The following is a 12,090-nucleotide window of genomic DNA, read 5'->3' as shown; positions in this document are numbered from 1 at the left end:
ATCCGGTGGTGCAAGGGAGAGAGTCATACGCAAAGGTTGTGTTCATGGAACACAATCCTGTACGACTCTCGGTGGGAGGGAAGGGTAGGGGATTTTTATTTGTATATATGTATGTTTTTAAGCTCGGCTCTCAACGGGACCTCACTAGTGGGATGTATATCTATTATTGCCTCGCACTCTAGAAGCATTACCAAAAATTACAATGCAACATGTATAGACTATGGCTAGTTTGAATATAATGATATGGAACACCGGGGAATAAATAACCAACTCAAACGCAAAAGCGTGCTCACACTGATGAAAAAAGAACATGTGGACATTGCTCTGCTAAGCGAAACACACATTCTAGGGAAAGACATAGGTAAATTAGCGGACAACATATACCATAATATCAGTCACTCCTCTATTGGTACGAGAACTCGGGGTGTAGCAATAGTCGTTAAACGTAAGTTGAATATTGTACTAAAGGGAGTATGGTCTGATGTAGAAGGTCGGATAACTATAGCTAAGATTGAACATAAGAACAGGAAAATAGCGTTGATAGCGGTATACGCCCCAAATTTGTACGAAGAAGATTTCTTCACTACACTAACCAATGCAATGTTAGACATTCCCGATTACTCATTTATAATAGGAGCGGATTTTAATGCCATCTGGAACCCAAGGATAGACAAATCTTACCTCGCCTTTTCCAGCGAACAAAAGAATTCATCGAAGGCATTAAAGGATTGGTCAAAGATTACAGGTGTAAAGGACTTATGGCGGTTACTTAATCCCACGACCCGAAAGTACTCTTGTTGATCTGCGAGACATAAGACACTATCCAGAATAGATTATGTCTTTGCATCACAGAGACTATTTGATAATTATGAAGTGGAAATGATACCCAACGCACTATCAGATCACTGTTATTTACTCCTTAAAGGTACATTTGGTATACTATCCTCCCGAGCCCCAAGATGGCGATTTAACTCGTTGCTGCTTAACAACAAGGAATTCATTACACAACTCAAAGAAGCTCTTATAGTATTCCAACGGGAGAATGCAAACTCGGTGCAAGACCCCAGAATAATATGGATGTCGGTAAAGGGAATGATCAAAGACTTCACGGATAGCTTTTCCTCCAAAATGCGCAAGAATCAAAGCACAAAACTGGATGAGCTGGAAACGCTTTACTCAACGTTATTTAATTCTCTGAAATACAACAACTCAACTCGACTAGAAAATCAAGTTAACGTACTAAAAATAGAGATCAATGCCATATACAGACAACAATCGGAAATACAAATACGCAGCACAAGACAACAGCAGTACTCCCATGGTTCCAAACCCAGCCACCTATTAGCCATGCGATTAAGAATTAATGCAACATTTGCAGATATAACTACCATTAGAGCACAACAAGTACTTGTAACAGATCCTGTAAAAATAAACGATACATTCAAAGTATTCTACTCCGACTTATATAAATCAGAAATGACCTTCGATCAAAACAAAATTGACACATTTCTTAATCAAATTATTCTCCCTAAACTTTCAGAGGATGACGCTAAACAGTTAGAAATACCGATCACACTAGAGGAACTCAAGAAGGCCATAACCGCAATGAAAAGTGGTAAGGCTCCAGGAAGAGACGGTTTCCCATCAGAAATGTACCTTTCTTGTTGGGACATAATTGGCCCCTTATTACTAAATATGATCTTATACTCAGTCAAGGAGGGGAACTTCCATAAAATTGACAATATTGTACTCATAACAGTCCTCCTTAAAAAAGACAAAGACCCCAACGAGTGCGGTAGTTATAGACCTGTAAGCCTCCTCGGAACAGATATCAAACTGTACTCTAAGGTATTAGCCATCAGATTACAAAAGCATATGACGTCTTTAGTTCACCCGGACCAAACTGGCTTCATAGGAGGCCGCCTGATCACTGAGAACATAAGACGTATACTGCACGTACTTGATGCCGACAAGGAGGACACCATACCTAAGGCGATGCTGTCCCTGGATGCTATGAAGGCCTTTGACAGGCTGGAATGGTCGTATCTGTGGGCAGTGCTAGAAAGGATGGGGTTAGGAAAAGGATTCATCGATATGATTAAAGTATTATACAAAGACCCATCGGCCATGATTACAACAGGCACAATCATCTCTGAAATATTTCCGGTATCACGCTCTGCCAGACAGGGTTGTCCTCTTAGTCCCGGACTGTTCAATCTATCATTAGAGCCTTTAGCACAATATATAAGACAATCCCAATCCATAGAACCTATCGTAATCAAGGGCACACAACAAAAAATCTGTTTATATGCGGACGATGTAATATTGTTCATGAAAAACCCCAACACCACATTGCCTCATCTGCTCAAGTTGATTGAGGACTTTGGTGATTTATCGGGATTTAAGATAAATTGGCCGAAGTCGGCTTTCCTTCCACTTAACACCCCTGCAAAAAAAGATACAACCCTCCCAGGACAGATACCGATGGTAAAACATTTCAGATGCTTGGGAGTGGAAATATTCCCTACCATAAGACAAACGGTGAAGCACAACTACACAAAAATCCAAAACAAAATCAAAGACGACCTTGATAGATGGACAAAACTTAAGAACACAGTACAAGCACGGATATCAATAGTTAAGATGGATGTACTACCTAAAATCAACTTCTTCTGTTCAATGCTACCGTTACCCCCTCCAGAGGGTTACTGGAAAAGATTACACTCCTCCACATACAAATTTATTTGGAATAACAAACCACCACGTATAAAAAGATCCACCGCACAGAGAAATAAAGCAGATGGTGGCATGGCATTTCCAGATTTTTTCCTATATTTTAAGGCGTACTCATTAAGTCCATTGACAACATGGTTTGACTCCCAAGCATTAGCATCTTGGAGAAAAATAGAAGAAAACATAGTAGCCCCACATAGACTGAAGGACATAGCATACACTAAACTACCAATCAAGCACTGTGAACGAAAATTTGGCCCCATAATTACTCATGCGATCCGGATATGGCGTGAATCACAAAAAAAAAATCCTAACCCACAAGAATGGCACAATCATACTCCCTTATTCAATAACAATGCTCTCTTAATTGGAAAACGACCTATAAGATTCCCTATATGGGAAGAGCAAGGCATACACTCATTAGGGGATGTTTTTAACAAACAGGGTTTTTGTAGTGATAAAGAAATACGCAAAAAATTGTATCTCACCAAGTCCACATGGCTTTTTCACAAACAGTTAGAGCTATGTTTGAAGTCTCACGGTGTTCCATTAGACAGACCAATTGAACACCACAGATACCACAAATTCTTCTACTCAAGAGAGACATCGAGAGGTTTTGTTTCAGAATTTTATCATCAATTACTAACGTCCTCGTATGAAACCCTCCAACTTGACTCTGTCTGGAGGAGGGATATACCAGACCTGGAAAATGACTTTGATTGGCAAGGAGCCTGGGCAAATGTCCGACTTACATCAAGGAACCCGGATCATCAACAAATCAATCTTAACTATATTCACAGGACATACTTGACTCCTATAAGACTGTGCCGAATGGGGCTCAAACAAGATTCCAAATGCACCCAATGTACAAATGGGGACGAAGGGACATTTATGCACATGTATTGGGACTGCTCACCAGTTAAGGCATTCTGGAAAGATGTGACCCAACAAATATCAAAACTCGTATCTTGGAATATACCTGTACACCCCTCGGTATTGCTGTTGAATGATGTTTTTGAGTTTGCAGTGAATCCACAGCTAAAGAGATTGGTTTTATCGGGTATCACAGTAGCCAAAAAGCTGATCGCATCACGCTGGTTTCAACCGGAAAAAATATGCCGTAAAGTTTGGTTTCTTACATATCTCGATGTAATTTACCATGAAATATCTACAGCAAGAATTCTGGGTCTCAATGAATCCAAAATGTCAATGTGGTTAGAAGTGGTGGAGAGAATAAAAGCTAGCTTATAATGGTAGTGTCTGGTTAGGTGCGAGGGATAGTGGAGGTACCTCCTAGACCCTAATCAGTCAGGCTTCAGGACTGGTCACTCCACAGAGACAGCCCTCATTGCGGTCACAGAGGCACTTCACTTAGCAAAAGCGAAAGGCCTCTCCTCTGTCCTGATTCTCCTAGATCTATCTGCAGCCTTCGACACAGTCAACCACCAGATCCTCCTCGCGGCCCTCGCAGGAATGGGAGTGGCTGGCTCTGCGCTGACATGGTTGTCATCATACCTCAATGACCGCTCCTACCAAGTGTCATGGAGAGGGACCCTGTCGGCCACCCGCCCCCTGCGGACGGGTGTCCCCCAGGGCTCGGTTTTAGGACCCCTTCTCTTCTCCCTCTACACTAAATCACTGGGTAACATTATCACGTCTCATGGCTTCTCCTACCACTGTTATGCCGACGATACTCAACTCTTCCTCTCCTTCCCTCCCTCAGATATCCACGTCTCTGAGCGGATCTCGGCCTGTCTGTCCGACATCTCCGCCTGGATGACGACCAACCACCTCAAACTGAACCTAAGCAAAACAGAATTGCTCCACCTGCCGGCCAAATCCTCCCCCCTGACCGACCTTTCCATCACAGTCGAGAATGCAGCTGTGACCGCGTCCCCGACCGCCAAGAACCTTGGTGTTGTCCTCGACGACCAGTTGAACTTCTCTGCTCACATCGCAGCGACAACCAGAACCTGCCGATTCCTCCTGAGCAACGTCAGAAGGATACGCCCCTTCCTGACAAAAGAAGCCACCCAACTCCTCGTCCAATCAACAGTCATCTCCCGCCTCGACTACTGCAACGCACTGCTCGCTGGCCTCCCGGCCACTGCCACTAAGCCTCTTCAACTCATTCAGAACGCAGCGGCCCGCCTGATCTCAAACCTACCGAAGTCGGCCCATGTCACCCCACTTCTTAGGGACCTGCACTGGCTCCCCATTGCTGCACGAATCCGCTTCAAGGCCCTTGACCTAGCATACCGTGCGGCAAAGGGAACTGCTCCCGCCTACCTCCGGTCAATGGTCTCTAACTACACACCCTCAAGACCCCTACGCTCTGCATCTTCTGGCCGCCTCAGACCTACTCCTATCCAAGCTCCGGGAGGGTCATCAAAGAGAAGTCGCCTATTCTCAGTCCTTGCCCCACAATGGTGGAATGAACTACCCACCCCAGTTAGGACAGCCGAAACACGTCCAATCTTTCGCCGTCGACTAAAGACTCACTTCTTCAACCATTATCTGAATTAAAAAAAAAAAAAAAAAAAAAAAAAAAATCTAACCCTAACTAACCATACTGTCATGCACTTGTCCTAATAAACTAACCTACACTGTAGCACTCAACACTTTGATGAACATTGTTACTCAGCTGATAGAGTTGTGCTCTTCCTGATGGCTTGTCGTACAGAACTTGTAAGTCGCTTTGGATAAAAGCGTCAGCTAAATGACTAAATGTAAATGTAAATGTAAATGTCAAGGTGGGGTCCGGGAGGGGGGGGTTCGAGCTGAGCATATGTGTGTAGGGTTTTTTTTTTAGATAACAGGTATTATGGGTATATCTTATATAAAACAACTAACCAAAAGGTGATCTCATTGGATGTGCCCTGACAATTAATGCTTGTATATCTTATCGTGTGTTGTCATGTTTGTTTATATGTTTGTTTAAAAAATAATAAAAAAATAAAATACAAAAGAAGGCAAGAAGGAAGAACTAAATTTGAAAGTTGAATTGCATTGACAAGTTGACAAATACATAACTTAATCCATCTTAACATGAACATAAACAGGAAAGACATCTTTAGGCCATCCTATATAACAAAATAAGAACAAAATAAATAGGCCTAACAATAATAGCCAACACAACTAGGCTACACTCATTCACTATCTGAGTTACAGTGATGGCAAATGTAGGGTCTGGGCACTCCAACTAAGCAGAGCTTGTGTGCCAACTGGTTGCACATCCAACACTTCTCCCATACCTCCCCTGAACGGCTGTTGGAGAACGTTTCCATACAAACCAAACAAAAACAATCATCTTCCTCTGATGAAGACTCCTCATGTCTCTTTCTTTTCTGTTTCTTCTTCTTGCTGGCTGCCTTTTCCAGCTGGGGTGGAGTACACTGGGATGTACTAGGCTTGGCAGGTGGTCTAGGCTGGGATGTACTAGGCTTGGCAGATGGTCTAGGCTGGGATGTACTAGGTGGGCTGGGGTGCATTGGGCTCTGCTCTGTCTGTCCTCAGCTCATCCATCACCTCCAAGTTGGTGAAGAAACAGTCCATGTTGTGCTAATTAAAGCACTGTCATGTGCTTGTCACATGTGACAACCAACCCCAAAGAAAATGTGACGACCAACCCCAACTGGAATGTCTTGCTGGTATCAAGGCTAACAACTGTCAAGCTTCCTCCGGTCGGCAACCCTCCTCCCGGTTCGGCTAGATCAGGTGTCGGACCGTCTCAACTCCCCTTCCATACACCCCTTCAAAATACAACATTGCCAACCGGTGGGCTGATGCAGATCTGGCATCAGCTCACTCACCAGCTTATTATTATTTTCTGCCATTTATGTTTATTATGTTTATTGTCTGTGTTGTCATTGTTGTCTCCACTTTGTTAGACTTGTGTTCCCCTGTCTGTGTTTTGTAAATATGTTTTAGTCTTGTTGTTTAATTGTTATTGTTTTTCCCAGTGTGCTCTGTGTTCTGTTGTTTCTGTCTACCACACCTGTGTCCTGTTTGTAATTACCCTCTGTCTCTAATCAGTGTCTGTATATTAGGTGTTGTGGGCCAGCAGTCACTTGCTGGTTCATTGTTTAATGTTACCGTTGTTGTCAGTCGTGTTTGTTGTTTTCTGTTTTAAGTAAAGACCTTTATTATTCATCACTACGCCGTCTCCTGTTTCCTGTTATACCTCTCCATTCTACACTGCAAACTGAGTTCCACCACATCATGCCAGCAAAGCGGCACCACCGTAACAAACAATCATCTAAAAATGTGTTAGTTAGCCAACAATAATCTAAACTATAGCTTTCCCTTCACACTTTTTAAGGGTCACTAACAATTGTTTCATTATAAACCAATTGTGTAAAAGCCTAGAAGAAAAATACTGAGGAGCTGAATATTTACAATTCCACATGAAAAACACAAAAAGTCCTCTCACCTAAAGTTCAGCTGTCTTACTCCAAAGAAGACTATGTAAGTGAGCTCTGATCCCAATTCTGGACATTTCCATACCAAAATATGTGAGAAAGCGCCTTTTGGTAGCGAAATATAATGAATGTGACAACCATCCCCATTCAGACAGATGGATATTTTCTTAGCTTTCTTATACGTTTAAAGATTTTCAATTTGTTCCTTCTGTACAAGAACCTTTGTTTATGTAAATAAACCATCCTTCTTCTGATATGAGATGACGACTCCAGTAAAAAAATTTCCAGCTGCATTAACGGGGGAGAGACAGTATTTTAGTCAGTCAGTCCGTGGGAGGAAAGAATTACACCAAACGAGGGCCTCAACAATACTAAATAAACACAACGCAGATACTTCACGTAAGGCTGATAACAATCAACGAAAGGCTGAAAACATTGAAATCCAACAAGGTATACAAAATCTTCAGACAAATATGGGTAGATATAAATTATATAAAAGATATACATGTAAGTATGCAGTATTATATATTGTATATATATATACAGCACTGTTGTACATGCTATGTACAGAGTATATGGGTAGACTATAGTAAGAGGTGGGTAGTTAAGATTATTATGATTACTATGATTACAGTGTAGGGCAGTTGTAGACAGTGAAAGCAGTAGGTAGGTATAAATTGAGTAGGCAACAGAGTTCAGAGTCATGCAGTATGGTAACAGAGCCTAGGGTGTAGGAGTCAGAGTTCATAGTTCATACAGTATGGTAACAGAGCCTAGAGTGTAGGAGTCAGAGTTCATACAGTATGGTAACAGAGCCTAGGGTGCAGGAGTCAGAGTCCTGTCACTATAGTCTCTAAGCCACGTGGGGTCAGAGTCACAGGCCTCAGATCTGCTTCAACTCCACGGTGAGCTAATGAATGCCTTGTCATGGTCCAGTTAAAAGGTCCATAACGCCAATTTCTCCAGACTTCCAAGCCTGAAATTTGGCCAGCAATACCTCCCCCACGCCCTATCACCACTCATCTCCAACCCACGCATCAGACCAAAACAAAGGATATAAAAAAAAAGTGTAATACCTGCAAGAGATCGCCATTTGGTGGCATTATGGATTCAACCTTTAATATCAAATGCCACCTGTGTTTTCCCCAGGCTCCTTTTCAACACGGACTGACGTATGACTAAGAGAAGAGCGTTAGCTCCAAACCTCACTTGCACTTATGGGTGCTTGAATAAACAACAAATAGTGTGAGGACCTGCATTACATTCCTCTATTGGTCCATCACCTGACTAGAAGGTCATTAGATGTATTCTTCTATAGGTCCATCACCTGACTAGAAGGTCATTAGATGTATTCTTCTATAGGTCCATCACCTGACTAGAAGGTCATTAGATGTATTCTTCTATAGGTCCATCACCTGACTAGAAGGTCATTAGATGTATTCTTCTATAGGTCCATCACCTGACTAGAAGGTCATTAGATGTATTCTTCTATAGGTCCATCACCTGACTAGAAGGTCATTCGATGTGTGTGATCACTGTCAAAGGTTTGAACTCACTTCACACAGTTCCACGCGTTCACATTCAGTTTCTAACAACGATGAGTTATCTCGTTACCTGGTTGTAGACTTCAGTGTTGGCTCTGGAGTAGTTTCCTTTTGTCCAGGACGGAGGGACCAGTATCGTCACCTTTTCAAGGTACAGTTTGTACCTCGTAGCCTTGTGTAGATATGAGGAACCATTTATCAGCATTTCCTAAAAGCAAGCAGTCAAATGAAACAGAAGGTAAAGAGTGAACATGGACATCGTCTTGTTGGATGTCCCCTTGAGACACATACTGTATATGTACTGTATGTCCCCTGAGAGACATATGTACTGTATGTCCCCTTGAGAGACATATACATGTACTGTATGTCCCCTGATATACATATACATGTACTGTATGTCCCCTGATATATATATACATGTACTGTATGTCCCCTGAGATACATATATATGTACTGTATGTCCCCTTGAGAGACATATACTGTATATCCCCTGAGAGACATGATTGATTGATTGATTGATTGATTGAAAACTTTATTAACAGATTGCAGAATGGGTACAATACAGTACGGCTCAATACACACAATCGTTAAGGGGATGCAGACCAGAGAAAGACTTTCGTCTTGTTTACATCAGGGTCCCCCATTTTCAATTCATAGTGACATTTATGACATACACAACATACAGATTTACAGATATATATTATGACATTTATGACATACATGACATACAGATATACAGTACTGTTACATTTGTGACATACAAGATATGCAAATATACGCTATTGTTAAACAGAGAGCCTAACAGAAAAGATATACATACGAGGGGGAGGAAACTGTACCTTAGGAGGGGGTTGGTGGGTGGGAGGGGGGGTTTGGACATTTACGGGGGCCAGTTTCGAATTGCAGCCTCCCGTAGGTGTTCTTTGAGAGTGGTTTTGAAGGTGGGTAGGGATTACATTTTTTTTTACGGCTGTGGGTAGGGCGTTCCACATTGATGTGGCGTAATTGCGAAAAGTGTTTAGTCCCTTGTTTGATCCGAATCTGGGTTGAACATGATTTGTGGAACTCCCTCTGGTGTTGTGGTTGTGGTATTCACTGACCTTTGGGAAGTATTTCGACATGTACATGGTTACCTTAGTGGTGTAGTGTACTATCTTGTAGACCAGGCGCATTGCAAGTTGCTGTACTCTGTCGTCTACTCTTAACCCATTCAGTGTCATTCATGAGAATTCTCGTTTCTGGGCCTAAGTCGTTCAGTGCCATAAATGAAGATTCTCGTTTCTGGGTAGTTTTTCCTTTTTTTCCGATTTTAATACCCTATTCAATGTCAGGGAGCTGTATTTTGCATGTAAAAGGCACAATGGGACTCCGAAGGTGCAGTACCGGCCGCATCCTACGAAACTGACTTTTCTTTGTCGGACAAGTGTAGCGGTTATAACGCTCGGATTGAGAACAAACAATTACTCCCGATCCGTGTTCTGTGGTGGATTATGTTGGCAAAACGATGGACATCAATACTTGGAATGGCGATCAGATAATTGGAATATTCTTTTCGGGGTACATCCTAGTCAAGGTAAGGGCTATATGATATCAATCTTGCGTTGCAAGAATGTTTTCATTGCGATACGAGCGTATGTGTGTAACGCTAGTCCATAACGTATTCCGTTGGTGATGATCAAAGCATCGAAAAACGCCCCCCCCCCCCCCCCCCCCCCCCCCCACCCTTTCATGCATTCATGATGGAACATAATACCTATCATATGCATTTGGTTTTTTTATTGTAGCGTGTGTAGGGACAAAACACCAATGGATTTAGTATAATGGGTCTGAGATCGCAAACGTCCAATACCGCCGCCTAACGCCTTGCGGACGTTATTGCACATCCTTGGAATGGTTTTATATCTATAGTTATGATATTTAATATAGTTTAAGCCCTGCAAACACAGGCATGTATCCTCATTCATTAAAGCGCTGGCACACACATACGGCCCACAGCGACCTCTGGCGCTGAATGTGTTAACACTTTATCCAACATGTCTAAATGTTAACACTTGTATCTCACATGTTTAAATGTTCCTTAACATTTTCTCCAACATGTCTAAATGTTCCTTAACACTTTTATCCAACATGTTTAAATGTTCCTTAACACTTGTATCCAACATGTCTAAATGTTCCTTAACACTTTTATCTTACATGTTTAAATGTTCCTTAACATTTTATCCAACATGTCTAAATGTTCCTTAACACTTTATCCAACATGTCTAAATGTTCATTAACACTTTATCCAACATGTCTAAATGTTCCTTAACACTTTATCCAACATGTCTAAATGTCCCTTAACACTTTTATCCAACATGTCAAAATGTTCATTAACACTTTATCCAACATGTCTAAATGTTCCTTAACACTTTATCCAACATGTCTAAATGTCCCTTAACACTTTTATCCAACATGTCAAAATGTCCCTTATTACATCCACACTGTAAACAATGACATACATTTTGGACCCGCCAAAGTTTTCTAAATGATAAATTCTTTAATCAATCATTTCTTTGGGGGAAAAGCAATACTTGTATTCTGAATGTTTCTAAAATCTCGGTGGATGTATTATTAAATAAGAAACAAAAAGAAAGTCTACATAAAAATTGGGGTTGTCAAAGTTATTAACGTGTTAGCGTGTTGTTAACATGTTAGTGTGTTATTCATGTGTTAAACACAAATGCATAATAATGCCACACATTTTTGGACGCATAACGCACGTAATTTTTTAAAAACGTTTGACCAGTTCATATATCAAGAAAGATTAATGTAATATTGGTGACAGACAATGAAAATAACCTCTCACATGGTACTGTGTGAGAGAGAGACCTTAAGCATTCAACGACCCGCCGGCGGGACCTTTTTAGGACGATTTGCCCACCGGCAGTTTGGCGACCCCTTGTGGCTCGGTGTGCATATTTTGTAATACAATATATATATATCGAATTGAAGTATGCAGTCCTCAAAAACTAAAACTAAAATGGCCAAAATGGCCATTGCAGGTTAAGCCTTAAGGTCCCCCTATAGGACCCCCTGCTTTTCTTTATCATAAATCGATCAATAGAGACCGTATTAGATCCCCAATTATCATATCATGGGGTATCATTGGAAAGCCACACTCATTGGCTACAACCCTGTGCAAAGATTTTCGCTGAGCGGATTTTGTCACCTGAAAGGGCAATCGACAGGCAACAAATAGGGCTTTAATTCTATCTATATATTGTATTAAAAGAAATGCACACCCGAGCCACTAGAGGTCGGCAAAGAATCGTCCACATGTGGGCCCTTGGATGTTAAGAGGTTAATGTTTTTAAATATATTTTTTTTGTAGCAAAGAGTAAAGACCATAACAC

The 12,090-nt window shown here is 41.6% G+C and overlaps 1 protein-coding gene across 1 annotated transcript in view; it reads right to left on the bottom strand.

Annotated features, from left to right (window-relative positions):
* The window catches only part of LOC311225879 (calcium-activated chloride channel regulator 1-like), a gene marked incomplete at both ends in the record, with an annotated part of 72,943 nt that overhangs the window by 57,039 nt on the left and 3,814 nt on the right, over positions 1–12,090 (bottom strand). Inside the window, one exon of the mRNA XM_084311271.1 lies at positions 8,769–8,906. Coding sequence (XP_084167397.1) covers positions 8,769–8,906 — 138 coding nt within the window. The remainder of the gene's footprint in view (positions 1–8,768; positions 8,907–12,090) is intronic.

This window comes from Notolepis coatsorum (genome assembly GCF_963971535.1).
Source record: "Notolepis coatsorum genome assembly, chromosome: 3".
Taxonomy (NCBI): domain Eukaryota; kingdom Metazoa; phylum Chordata; class Actinopteri; order Aulopiformes; family Paralepididae; genus Notolepis; species Notolepis coatsorum.
Note: the sequence above shows the minus strand (reverse complement) of the source record. Positions and strands in the feature narration are given on the sequence as shown.